The 13,846-nt window shown below is 37.7% G+C and overlaps 2 protein-coding genes and 1 pseudogene across 2 annotated transcripts; all 3 read left to right on the plus strand.

Annotated features, from left to right (window-relative positions):
• Positions 1-1,389: 1,389 nt before the first annotated feature.
• LOC104776294 (uncharacterized) lies at positions 1,390-5,930 on the plus strand. The gene is made up of 4 exons (XM_010500329.3): positions 1,390-3,951; positions 4,383-4,591; positions 4,681-4,904; positions 4,985-5,930. The coding sequence occupies exons 1-4, from the start codon at positions 2,328-2,330 to the stop codon at positions 5,817-5,819; spliced, it is 2,892 nt and encodes a 963-aa protein (XP_010498631.2). The 5' UTR covers positions 1,390-2,327; the 3' UTR covers positions 5,820-5,930.
• A 21-nt stretch (positions 5,931-5,951) lies between these two features.
• LOC104776295 (protein disulfide isomerase-like 1-1) lies at positions 5,952-9,636 on the plus strand. The gene is made up of 9 exons (XM_010500330.3): positions 5,952-6,744; positions 7,149-7,179; positions 7,318-7,605; positions 7,709-7,897; positions 7,981-8,106; positions 8,426-8,563; positions 8,660-8,897; positions 8,981-9,093; positions 9,176-9,636. The coding sequence occupies exons 1-9, from the start codon at positions 6,566-6,568 to the stop codon at positions 9,386-9,388; spliced, it is 1,515 nt and encodes a 504-aa protein (XP_010498632.1). The 5' UTR covers positions 5,952-6,565; the 3' UTR covers positions 9,389-9,636.
• A 712-nt stretch (positions 9,637-10,348) lies between these two features.
• LOC104776296 (protein disulfide isomerase-like 1-1) lies at positions 10,349-12,908 on the plus strand (annotated as a pseudogene).
• The last annotated feature ends 938 nt before the right edge of the window (positions 12,909-13,846 follow it).

Raw genomic sequence — 13,846 nt, forward strand, 5'->3', positions numbered from 1 at the left:
TTGTAGATTTATAAACGGTAGATATTTTACCAAACAACCTAGTCCAGCTTATATGGGTGAACAACAAGGGTTGCAACAACTCCATGACAGCAAATTTGAAAGAAATAAATCAAAATATTGTTAAATAAAAAAGATAAATCTATGAAAAATAACCAAATCGAATGACAACTACCAAAGAGGTTTTCGAATTTTCTATATATGAAAGTACAAAAATTCAAAATTTGAAACTTAGTAATATTTGAGAGGACAAAAAGGTCCGCAATAGACCAAAAAAGAAAATTCTGTCATAGGGGCCATAAAAGTTTTGAACCGTGCAAAATAACAATAGTAAAATTGTAAACAAAAAAAATAACAAGGGTGAAAAAAGAGGCAATTTGTAATGACAATGAAATTGTTCCACTACATGGATTTTATGATGGCAGAAATAGATAGACGGTGAAAAAAAACAGGTACATCAAAGCATAACGAAACCACTCAACTACTACACACTAACAAAAGTAAGAGAGTAAATTATTTCAACACAAGAGGTTGAAATTTTAAAAACCAAATCTTTGTGATTTTCCAAACGTTGGGACGAGAAGGAAGGAGGGAGCCATGCGAACGGGGGGATATGAGCAGCACGTGAGAGAAACCCTGATTTGGCAGCACGTGAGTGAGTGGCACACTTTCCTAGTGGCATGTCTCAGCTTTTTTTAAGCTTGTTGTTAGCCTAAACTTTAAAAGCCCTCTCTCTCTAGTCTCTCAGTCTCTCTACTTCGTAGTAACATGTTCATGTTTCCTGCATGCAATTCTTTATTAGCTAGTTTTTAGAGCCTCGAACCTTTCCCATTTTCTCCACATTAATAAATAAATTACAGTACTAATTTAGCTCCCAGATTTGGTCTGAAAACTTTATAATATTTTATACATTTCTTCTCAGAGTGTCCATAATGTATATGTGTAAAGAGTCATGTAATCTAAAAAAGTATACTAGTCTCTGCAGTACCAATTAACAACTGGTACACATCTGCTAGTAAAAAATATCTTATCCCAATTTGATTTTACTTGGATTCCAGCATCAACCCCGTGTAAATGTATCGAGATGTTTTTACAGATAACTCTATCTAATTTTGAGTCAAGTTAATTAATAAAGTAAAATAGTAAATTCTTAAACAACAACAAAAAAAGTAACTAAAAAGGAAACCATATCAATAATACTTTATACATTGGTCCAAAAGTTTATATCCTAAATTTGCAATTACAACAAAAACAAAAATATCTGTTACTGACTAAAAAGTTAGAATAGAGTTTTCTCTTTTATTTTAATTACTGTACAAATGGTGTTATACACTTTTACTGTTATTGTACTAAAAAGAAATAAAAATCTGTCAAATTCATAACATTTCTACCAACAAAACTGTGACACTTTTCACTGTTCAGTTATTGTTTTAGAGGTAATAGAGCATAGCTTAAACTTTTTTTCTTTATCGAAACTCGTTAAAGAGTAAAAAGATAAAAGTAAAAGTACAGGGCAAAAGGGTAAAAAGTCGAAAGTAATGAGGCCAAAAAATAAAAAAGGAAGTAATGAGACGGCGTTATCTTCAAACATCATTCCGTCGTCGACGTCGTTTCTCTTCTGTCTCTCTCACTCTTTCCCGGAAAATTTATACAATTCTCAGAAATAAAAAACCAAACTTTGCTTTTGTTTTGTTTTGTTTTTTTTTTTCTTTCATCCTCGGGCGGGGCTCTCTCTCACTTTCATCTTCTTCAATTCCAAGTTGCATTTAAGTTTTTGCCCAAATCCCTAGCTTTCTTACACACATCCCTATCCGTTAAATTTCGTAGAGATGGTAGTTAGTTGCAACAAGACGAATCCTTTTTTTTTTAGTTTATAAAAAAAAAAACTAAACCCCATAAAAAAAAACTTCATTTTTTCTTGCTTTCTGTCTCTCTCCTCTGATTCCTGTCTGCTACGGTCACGTTTTAAAGTATAAGCCCCCCCCATGGATTCTTCTGTCTCTCCTCTTCTCTCTCTGTCACTCTCTCGCATGCACGAGCTCCCCTCTCCTTCGTTTTTTCTTTTGTTTTTTTTTTTTCCCTCACACTCCTCTCTTTAACCACATCTAATTAAACTTTCGAATTTTCCCACTCTGTTTTTCTGGGTTCTTGGTCTCTATTTCCTGAGATTTAAGAAAACAAACAAACCCAGATTTCGAATTTGGGGATATATCTTTTGTTTTCCGGGAAAGCAATGGTCTTTCCATTCACCAAAGCATGAGACTTGAAACAGCATTAAGAGTAGTTAGTTGTGGAGACGACGTCGACTTTAAAGTTTGGATTTTTCACACATGGGTTGCGGAGGATCCAAAGTAGATGATCAACCACTTGTGATTCTCTGTAGAGAGAGGAAAGAACTTATCAAAGCCGCTTCTCATCACCGTTGTGCTTTAGCCGCTGCTCATCTCGCTTACTTCCAATCTCTCTGCGACGTTGGTGAGTCCATTAAACGTTTTGTTGACGAAGAACTCGTCGTCGTTGGCACTTCTTCTTCTTCTTCTATCCCTGGTTCCCCTGTTCTCACGCTTCCCTCTGACGAAGGCAAGAATAAACACAACAAGAGGATCTCGTCTTCTTCTACTTCTGTTTCTCATTCCGTTATTGACGACGAAGACGACGACCAAGGAGAAGGAGAAGATCATCAGCATTTGCATTTATCATCTGGATCCGACTTAGATTCAGGATCCGAATCTGGATCTGACGATTCATTAGGTCATCATCATCATCATACTCACATTGATGAAACTACCCCTCAAGTGAAGGAGAGAGAAGCACGATTACCGGAACATTACCAACCCGGTTATCAGCCTGGTTATCAATATCAACCGAGTTATCAGTATCCGGTTGAAGGATGGGGGTATATGGGAGAGAACCCGAATCAAAACCAGTACCCGTACCCGAACCCGAATCAAGGAATGTATTTTATGAAGAAGTCTGCGCCACCGTCTCGGCCTTTAGTGTTTCAGCCGGAGAATCATAGAGTGGAGAATGGGCAATGGTTGCCAGAGAATGGAGTTGGGTACTCTAATTACTTTTCAGGGAATACTAATACTGGTTATTTTGGTTACCCGGAGCAACGTAGAGAGCTACCGTCTCCGGTGAGGCCACCTCCAGCGCCTCCGTCTCCGCCTAAGATTTCAAGTTGGGATTTTTTGAATGTGTTTGATAATTATGATTATATCAGGGCTGTTGCTGGTGAAAGTTCTGGTGCCGGAGCTGGGTTTCCTCCGGCGGTGGGTGGAGTTAAGTCGAGTTCAAGCAGTCCTGATTCGAGAGAAGTGAGAGAGAGAGAAGGGATTCCTGATTTGGAAGACGAAACAGAGCAAGATGTTATCATTGGGCAAACATTTAAACATGCTAAGAGAAAAGGTATTGAGAAGGTGAAAGAACAGAGACAGGGGAATGAACCTGGGAACTGGTCACAACGAGAGGAGATTCACGAGAGGAAGATCAAGAAACGAGGAGATTCAGGTGATGGGACATCAAGGGAAGTGCCTATGGTAGAAAGGGCCACTGAGAGTTCTTTTGGTTCGAAGACTGTGTCATCGTTTACGAGTAGTGAAGAAGATTCTGAGTTTCACCATGTTAATGACGGAGAAGGAAAGAGTAGCAGTAATGATTTAAGCGGGCATGAGACTGTTGCTAGGAAGAGTGTTGGAGAAGTAGAAGAAGAATATGTGAGGAAAAAAGGAGTGAGCTTTGAGTTGGACGAAAATGCAACTACTTCTTTTGATGTTGAATCTTCCAAGATAAGTAGTCTGTCTGCATTGTCGGTTCATGCTACTAGAGATCTCAGAGAAGTTGTGAAGGAGATTAAGAGTGAGTTTGAGGTTGCTTCTTCACATGGGAAGGAAGTGGCTGTGTTGCTTGAAGTTAGCAAGTTGCCTTATCAGCAGAAAAGCTCTGGGCTTAAAGGTAAATGTTCTGTTTGTTATGGGATTTCCAGATTTCTTGCTACCATTTTGAAAATCCATTTCCTTGGAGATAAGTCTTGTTCTATGTGGCGATGATCAATGCATTTCTGCATATGATTTGCAGTTAGGTTAGAGTTATTTGCTTTGCAACTTTAAATTTTAGTAGGAATTTGGGTCTCTTCATGCAGTAGAAACATATGTACACTCTGATAGCAGTATTACTAGACTGAAGTAGTGTAGTGAACTTTATTCATTCTACTTTGGATCTCTTTATGCAGAAGAACATATGAGCTTTTCTTACTTTTGATTGAACTGTTACGAGCTGTTTCTTTTTTGATGAGCTTATAGATTATGAACCATAGATTTGATACGCAGCACTTGAGTCTTACATTGTTACTTTTTCCAATGATATTTACTTTTTTTCTTTGCTAGTTATCTTCTCGCGGATCATGTATCTGGTAGCGCCTTCCACAGTTTCATCACGTTCTCAGCCTCAACCATCAATACGGTTAACATCTAGGATCTTGAAAATTGCAAAATCATACAATGGTCAGGATGTTGGAGAAGGCTTATCTGGAAACCTCTCGTCAACCTTGGAGCAAATCTATGCTTGGGAAAAGAAACTGTATAAAGAAGTCAAGGTATCTATGCGTTTCTTGATTTCGAATGGATACTTGTCTCGTGAGTTCGCAAGCATCTTTTGACAGATGCAGTTGTCTGTTGCTGGCAGGACGAAGAGAAGCTTCGTGTTATCTATGAAGAAAAGTGCAGAACACTGAAAAAACTGGATAGTCTTGGTGCGGAATCTAGCAAGATCGATGCTACTCGAGCAGCCATTAGAAAGCTGCTAATCAAACTTGACGTCTGTATAAGATCTGTTGATTCCATTTCCAGCAGGATACATAAACTCAGAGATGAAGAATTACAGCCGCAACTCACACAGTTGATTCACGGGTATAATCTCAATTCTCTTACTCCTCACTCCCACGTTTATATATTTTCGTTTGTATAATTTGAGTACTTGGTTGTTGAAGGTTGATAAGAATGTGGAGATCAATGCTCAAGTGCCACCAGAAGCAGTTCCATGCAGTTATGGAGAGTAAGGTTCGATCTCTCAGGGCAAACACGGGCTTACAAAGAGACTCCGGTCTGAAAGCCATTCTTGATCTGGAGATGGAGCTACGAGAATGGTGCATAAGCTTCAACGATTGGGTGAACACTCAGAAATCATATGTGGAGTCTCTAAATGGGTGGCTCTCAAGATGTCTTCACTATGAACCTATATCAACAGAGGACGGAATTGCACCTTTCTCTCCTAGCCGAGTTGGAGCTCCACAGGTTTTCGTTATATGCAAAGACTGGCAAGAAGCAATGGCGAGAATCTCTGGAGAGAATGTAACAAGCGCGATGCAAGGCTTTGCCTCGAGCCTACATGAACTATGGGAGAGACAAGATGAGGAGCAAAGACAGAGAGTGAAAGCAGAGTATGTCTCGCATGATTTTGAGAAACGGTTGAATGATCTAAGAATGGAGAGGGCGAGAGCAAGAATGAGAAACGAGCAGCTACAAGACGGTGGTGCATCAGAGAAAAGCGTGGTGTTGTCAGAGAGCGGGATCTCAGCTTTGGATGATTTGAAGGTGGATTTGGATTCAATGAGGAAGAAGCTAGAAGAAGAGAGAGCAAGGCACAAGGAAACAATAAAACTTGTGAACAATGCAGCTTCGAGCAGCTTACAAGCTGGATTAGTACCAATCTTTGAGGCCTTGGGGAATTTCACTTCACAAGTTGTGAAAGCTCATGAAGATGTTAGGTTTCAACAACAAGAAGATGTTAGGTTTCAACAACAAGCTCAGTCTGAAGAAGAATGAATTTAGACTAATTAAAAAAAGTTTTTGGTAATGAAAATTAGCTAGTGATTCGGTTTTAGGAAAAGTTGTTGTACATATTTTTTTTCCATTAATATATTCATTGATTCTTAATTAAGTCTTTTTTAAGGTCTCAGATCTTTAAGTTAGATCTACGTCTGAATATATAATTCTCCACCATATAAAATAATAAGATTGGGAATTATCAAGAAGATGATGTATGGGAAGAAGCCAACCATACAATAGGATTGGTAAGATTTAAAATCAAATACACGTTTTTTATTTGACCATTTACTTGCACGAAGTCACGGACCTGAGATCTCTCATTTGATTCAAGATCAACGACACAGAACAAGCCACGTCTATCTTCGATATCGTGAAGCTTGTATGTACACTGGTGCGGAACATTGTAGTGTATCTTCGTGTTTACAATTTTCTCTCTTCTTTTGATATATATATATATTTTTTTTTGTTTACCTTTTTACTGGGGGTTAAAAAATAACAAAATCATATAATATAACCGGCAAGGTTAAGATTTTTTTATCATCAAGACACTGTGTAAAAATTATGACGACGTAACATCCAATGAGCGTTTGCCACGTGGGATGTATGACCATTGAGGAGCATTCAGTTTTCGTGTCCTGCAGTGATAAATATCTTTCCCCCGGAGAGAGCTCTGAGCATACAGAGAGAGAGAGAGAGAGAGAGAGAGAGAGAGTTCTCAAAGCTTAGAGAGAAAGAGAGCGATCATGGCGGTGAGAGGATACGCGACGTTGTTATCGATCCTTGTGTTGTCTTTGTTCGCTTCTTCTATTAGAGGCGAAGAGACAGAGACGACGAAGGAGTTCGTGTTGACTTTGGATCACACTAACTTCACCGATACAATCAACAAGCACGATTTCATCGTCGTCGAGTTCTACGCCCCATGGTATTCGATTTGCTTTTTTCTTGTGAATAATTTAACCTTTCTGTTAGTACGTAGTACTCGTTAGATTACTGTTGAAAATGGGGATTTTGTGTCGTGTGATTCATGAATCTGATGTGTCGATGTGGATCCCCTTTTGGTTTCCAACCTGGATCTGAATTTACAATTTGTGTTTTCTTAGGATTTGCATGCGAAATGATTTTGAATATGTGTAGCTGATCTGTTATACTAGTCTGAGATTTTGTTGCAATTTTGTAATTTTGAACGATTCGATTCATTACGATTTATGTGAACTTGAGTGATCTGATTTGAATTAGGAGATATTAGTCGGCTGTTTTAATTTCCTCTGTAATTGATGCGTGAAAGTATTTGAATGTTAATCTCCTTTGTTTGGTAATCTTCTTCAGGTGTGGACACTGCAAGCAGCTTGCTCCTGAGGTAATAATAATATGGCCTTTTTCAAGTAGTATCTGCATGTGCTGTATTTTTCTTACAGTCTTTCGATCACTTAGCATATGTCTTTGTCTAATTCATGTTGCCGTGACTAATGTGGTGATGATGTTTATTTGTTTACAGTACGAGAAGGCTGCATCAGAGTTGAGCAGTAACGTCCCTCCCGTGGTTCTTGCTAAGATTGATGCAAGTGAGGAGACCAACAGGGAATTTGCAACTCAATACGAGGTTCAGGGTTTCCCAACCATCAAGATCTTCAGAAATGGAGGTAAAGCTGTTCAAGAATACAACGGACCTCGTGAAGCTGACGGCATTGTTACTTACTTGAAGAAGCAAAGTGGACCTGCTTCAGCTGAAATCAAGTCAGCTGATGATGCTACTGAGATTGTTGGTGACAAGAAGGTTGTTGTGGTAAGTATCAAAACATATTCTTTTATCTTTTTTGTCTCTGTTCCATCATTTTTAATCATGTATGGTATGGTAGTAAATTTATGTCTATTAATGCTTTTTTTAGGTTGGGATTTTCCCTAAGCTATCTGGCTCCGAGTTTGATTCTTTCATGGCCACTGCTGAGAAATTGCGCTCTGAATTAGATTTTGCACACACTTCTGATGCCAAACTTCTTCCCCGTGGAGAGTCATCTGTAACAGGACCTGTTGTCAGACTATTCAAGCCCTTTGATGAACTGTTTGTTGATTCCAAGGTTTGTATATTACATGGATGTGTGGTCCTATTATATTGTATACTGTTGTGGAATGTTTGTTTGATTTGCTTTTTTTCATTCAGGATTTCGATGGTGAAGCTCTAGAGAAATTCGTCAAAGAATCCAGCATTCCACTTGTCACCGTCTTTGACAAAGACCCAAACAACCACCCATATGTTATCAAGTTCTTTGAAAGCACTAATACTAAGGTAACTCATTTACTCCATACGCTGTTGCCAGTTCATGATATACTGCAAACATAGGTTCGTATTATCCCATTTAGTTTTACTGGAGAAGTATGTTTTCATTCAATAGAAATTCTGAAATGAATTGATTTTTGTTCATAAGCTTGACTGAATTATGTTTTGGCTATGGAAGGAGCTGTGACTGTGTGCCATATTAGCTGAATCTGATAGTAGTGTCTGTAATTTTCTTTTTGAATATCCTCACTAAAAGCTTCCAGAATCCTCAGTATCTATTACTTTCTTCGTTTTGGGTTTTGATGGTGGGTAATATTTTGATTTCCAGGCGATGTTGTTCGTGAACTTCACTGGAGAAGCAGCTGAGTCTCTTAAATCAAAGTACCGTGAAATTGCTACATCCAACAAGGGACAGGGTCTTAGCTTCCTTCTAGGTGATGCTGAGAACAGCCAAGGTGCATTCCAGGTTAGTCTTCCTCATCTATCTTTAATCCTTTATCTCAAGGTTAGCATTTGTTGCAAATTGCTGAACATATTCCTCTCTTTTCTGAACTATTCGCAGTACTTTGGACTCGAAGAGAGCCAAGTTCCTCTCATCATCATCCAGACTGTTGACGACAAGAAATACCTGAAAACAAATGTGGAGGTTGACCAGATTGAATCATGGGTCAAAGACTTCAAAGATGGAAAAGTTGCCCCCCACAAAAAATCTCAACCTATCCCAACCGAGAACAACGAGCCAGTGAAGGTTGTTGTTTCTGAGAGCCTTGACGACATTGTCATGAACTCTGGAAAGAACGGTAAGTTAGATTACATGATGAAATAAAACACTTTATCTGCTGGTTGAAAAATCTATTAACTTCCCTCCTATTTACTCTTGCAGTCTTGCTTGAATTCTATGCTCCATGGTGCGGACACTGCCAAAAGCTTGTTCCAATCTTGGACGAAGTCGCTCTGTCGTTCCAAAGCGACCCAAGTGTAGTCATAGCTAAGCTAGTAAGTCCTTTCTCTTTCTTCGCATTTGATAGTATATGTGTGTTCCTGATCACACCGGATTCTTACTCTTTCACTTGTCCAGGATGCAACCGCAAACGACTTTCCAAAAGAAACCTTTGATGTGAAGGGATTCCCAACCATTTACTTCAAATCAGCGAGCGGAAAGATTGTGGTTTACGAAGGAGACAGGACAAAGGAAGATTTCATAAGCTTCCTTAACAAGAACAAGGACACAGTTGGAGAGCCCAAGGAGGAGGAAAAGACAACTGAGGAGGAAGTCAAGGACGAGCTCTGAAAAGAGAAGTGTGTTCTCTGTCTCTTAGCTGCTAGCTTAGTTTGGTAGTTTTGAGGAAAATACACAAAGGAAGACAGAACTTTGAGTAGAGAGAGAGGGATACAGACAGAGAGAGAATCTCTTATCTATTCATTAGGGTTTTTTATATGCACTCTGCAGAACAATAATGGCTGCCTCGTTTCACTTTTTGGTTGATTTTACCTTTTTGTGTTTGAACTCAGTTCTCCTTTAATATAGTTTTTGAGGCATTTCTTTGGATCGAGTTTCTAACACTAAAGTCGATTAATCCTGCAGAACCATATACCAAGATAGTTCCAGTCTTGGCTACTTTGGTTGTTGAGTAAGTAAGAGAGCTTGAAACAAAACTCAAAACACGATTCATCATTGTTTGATAGTTAGCCTAATTATTCACTACCCATATATAATGCCCACAAGAGGGATCCTAAAGATGTTTGGTTTACTGAGGAAGCAATGAAAGCCATCATGCAGGCCGTATAGGAAACCTGCAGGCTCGGCCACGTTTTGACTTTTCTAATTTTATTAAACTTTTTGGTTTAATATGTTGACTTCTCTCTGTCGTGAAAAATCGTTCTATCTTATTTGAGTTTACTAAGACTATAAATGTCGTTGGGTCTTTTTTTTCTTAGCTGCAAATATTATTGTGAAAGTCGTCGAATCTTGGCGCAATATATAATGTATATCTTCCAGAGCTTCCCTACAAACCTTTTTTTTTTTTTTTTTGAATTTAATGTTAAATTATATTCAAAAGAAAATAAATGTTTTACAAAGCTGTTGTTAAAACCATTTCAAACAAAATAAACCTAGTAAACCTATGGAATGATAAGTTTATGGCTAATAAAATCTTGCTGCAAACCAGGAGGTTTGGATGTTAATATCCTTTCCATTTCTTAGAGCTTCCCTACAAAGCTTAATTAACATTGTTAGCGAGAGATAGCGATAATGGCCATTACGGGATACGTCTTGTTTTGGATCCTTTTGTTGTCATTCGCTTCATCTATTAGAAGCGAACACACGAAGACGAAGGAGTTAGTGTTGACATTGGATCACAGTAACTACGACGAAACTATCAGCAAGCACGATTTCATTGTTGTCAACTTCTACACCTCATGGTATATGTATTGTGATAGTTTTAACATTTCTGTCATTTGATCTTGATCTCCCTCATTTTGTAATCCGTATTTTGTTCTTCTTCAGGGGTCCGAAATCCATCAAGTTTTCTCCTGAGGTAATATGGCATTTTCATTTGTGATAAACTCTTTCAGTATCCTCTCATTAAATATACAGTATTAATATTTTTGATAGTTAAGCCACATAATTTACAAAAGTCAATGTGTTTTAGTCAATTTATAAAATGAAATGCATGAGAGGAGTGGACACCATTTTCTAAATGTAAATGTCTTTCCATGATTTTTAAAAAACTTTATTCACCGTTTCTTGATCACTTGCTATAGTTATTTGTCTAGTTCACAAGACCGTGATATTTTTTGTTTTACAGTACGAGGAAGTTGCGTCAGAGTTGAGCAGTCACGTCCCTCCGGTGGTTTTTGCCAAGATTGATGCAAGCGAGGAATCAAACAGAGAATTCATAACCACCGAGATTGGGATTGCGCGTTTCCCATCAATCTTGATTTTCAGATAGGGAGGAAAACTTCATGAGTGGTACCTTGGACCTAAAAAAGCTGACGACATTGCATTTTTCTTGAAGAGACTAAGTAAGGAACCTCTTCCTTCATTACATATAAAATCAGCTGATGATGTTGCTGAGTTTGTTGGGGACAAGAAGGTTTTTGTGGTAAGTGAGAATACACATATTCCTTTTAATTCTTTATCTATGTTCCATAATCTATAATCATGTATATGATAGTCCAATAATAAGTAATGTATACTTTTGCTGTTTTAGGTTGGGATTTTCCCTAAATTATCTGGCTCCGAGTTTGATTCTTTCTTGGCCGCTGCATATAAATTTCGTGCTGACTATGATTCCGCAACCGCGGAAGACAAAATTAAATTGCACTTTAACTATACTTTCGCACATACCTTGGATGCCAAACTTCTTCCTAGCGGAGAGTCAACTGTGATCGGACCTTTAGTCAGGATATTCAAACTTTAGTCAGGATATTCAAACCCTTTGATGAATTGGTTGTTGATTCCAAGGTACAAGAGAAGCCTTTTTCACTTTGTATATTACATGAACGAGTGAGTGGTCATGTTGCCGAATGTTTTTTGATTTACTCTCGTGCATGCATTTAGGATTTCGAGTCGGAAGCTCTCGAGAATTTTGTCAAAGAATCTAGCTTTCCACTTGTCACCGTCTTCGACAACGATCCAAACAACACCCGATATGTTATCAGATTCTTTTACAGCCCTTATACTAAGGTAGCTCATCTCATGCAGGGCTATGAAAGATCTTAAAACCATTACGTACGGTGTCACCAGTTCATGACATTACTAAAAGTTAATATGTTTTTTTGCATGGTGGTATAGAGCCTGACAGGAAAGGTGATGTTGTACATTAATCTCACTGGAGAAGCAGCCGAGTCTTTTAAATCCAAGTACCGTGAAGTTGCTACATCCAACAAGGGACAAGGTCTTCGCTTCCTTCTAGGTGGTGTCAATGACAGTCAAGGCACATTGAAGGTATATATGTCTTCCTCGTCTACCTCCAGGTTAATTAGTATTGGTTACAAAAAATACTAAACAAATTTTCTCTCTTTTGAACCATTAACAGAATTATGGACACAAAGAGAGCCATATTCCTCTCATCTTCATCGAGACCGCTAGCCGCAATAATTACCTGAAAGCAAATGTGGAGTTTGACCAGCTTGAATCATGGGTTAAGGACTTCAAGGATGGAAAACTTGCACCCTACGTAAAATCTCAACCTATCCCAACCGAGAACAACGACCTAGTGAAGGTTGTTGTTTCTAATAGTTTTGACGACATGGTCTTCAGATCTGTAAAGAACGGTGAGTTACATACATACATTACGTCATTAAGTAAAAAAAAACCAGTTACTTTACTGATACAAAAAACTTGTAATTCAGTTTTTTTTTTTTCTTTTTTTTTAATTCCCTCTCATTTGAAATGCAGTCATGCTTATATTCTATGTTCCATGGTCTAAGTTTTACAAAAAGCTTGTTCCAATGTTTGACGAGATCGCTTTGTCGTACCAAAACGACCCAAGTGTAGTTATAGCTAAGATAGTAAGTCCTATATCTTTCTTTACATTTGAATGTATATGTTCTTTGGTCCTATGCGGTGTATCTTATTCTTTCATGTGTCCAGGACCTTTCCAAAAATGACATCGATCCCACGTGATACCTTCGATGTGAAGGGCGTTCCAACCATTTACGTCATATCAGCGAGTGGTAACATCGTGGTTTACCATGGGGATGGGACAAAGGAAGATATCATAAGCTTCATCCACAAGAACAAGGACTCAGTTGGAGAGCCAGATAAGGAGGAAAAGACAACTAAGGAAGCCAAGGACGAGCTCTGAAAAGAGCAGTGCGTGCGTTATGTCTGTCACCTAATAAAAACTCATATTACTGACAAAAACTCATATCGTCGCTCAAGCCACAATATACGCCATCTGGAAACAGAGAAACTCATATCTTACACAATCTCCAAATTGTGCCACCCTCTATTATCTTCAAAGAAATAGATCGGGAGATCATCAACACAACTATTGCAAGGGGTCACCGTAAGAAGTTCAAGAAGCTTTTCTGTCTTTGGGTCAGATAAAACCTTCCTCCGACATCGCTAAAATTTTGCTTCCTTGTTTTTATATTTTTTGCCAAGGAACCAAATAGTGGGATCTCAATTCATGTAAAAACAAACTCTCGTTTTCTTTTTAAAAGATATTTACACGCTTAGCAAAAAAAAAAAAAAAAAAAAAAAAAAAAAACTCATATTACTGTGTAACGCATTTCGTATTAGATTAATTTCTTCCTTTCAATTTGCAAGTTTTTTCTTTTACTTTTAAAGGTTTTATGTCCTAGGTCAGTCCGCTTTGGGATGTAATGTATGATTTAAGTCTAGTGTTTCAGTCTTTAAAATATTATTGGCATTTTAGTTAATAATAATAATAATAACAATAAAAAAAGGTATTAAATAAAAGAAGGTTTTCAAACTCTACTATATTAATTAATAGAGAAGTACATTTATAAAATTAACATTAAAAGTGTAAGAAAATACATTGAAATGTCATTAGAAATATAAAAAATGATAAGATCGGGTAATTCAATGTTTTTAAACCCGATCCGGAAAGCAAACCAGAATATCTTCTAGGTCACTTGATCGATCTGGTCTGACCGCGGATCAATAATTCACTCAGTTTCATTATATATAATCATATATATACATATATATTATATCTTGGTTTTATGAATATCAAAACAAAAGTTTTCATATCTTATCATAGTAAATTAATCTTTG

This window comes from Camelina sativa, chromosome 3 (assembly GCF_030686135.1).
Source record: "Camelina sativa cultivar CO46 ecotype springtype chromosome 3, ASM3068613v1".
NCBI lineage: Eukaryota > Viridiplantae > Streptophyta > Magnoliopsida > Brassicales > Brassicaceae > Camelina > Camelina sativa.

Bases quoted from the DNA above. Each gene is read 5' to 3' on its own strand.
- LOC104776294 (XM_010500329.3), top strand. From the start codon at position 2,328: ATGGGTTGCGGAGGATCCAAAGTAGATGATCAACCACTTGTGATTCTC. The intron at 3,952-4,382 runs GTAAATGTTCTG...TTTCTTTGCTAG, and splicing joins GAAAAGCTCTGGGCTTAAAG to TTATCTTCTCGCGGATCATG. The intron at 4,905-4,984 runs GTATAATCTCAA...TGGTTGTTGAAG, and splicing joins CTCACACAGTTGATTCACGG to GTTGATAAGAATGTGGAGAT.
- LOC104776295 (XM_010500330.3), top strand. From the start codon at position 6,566: ATGGCGGTGAGAGGATACGCGACGTTGTTATCGATCCTTGTGTTGTCT. The intron at 7,606-7,708 runs GTAAGTATCAAA...TGCTTTTTTTAG, and splicing joins GTGACAAGAAGGTTGTTGTG to GTTGGGATTTTCCCTAAGCT. The intron at 8,564-8,659 runs GTTAGTCTTCCT...AACTATTCGCAG, and splicing joins ACAGCCAAGGTGCATTCCAG to TACTTTGGACTCGAAGAGAG.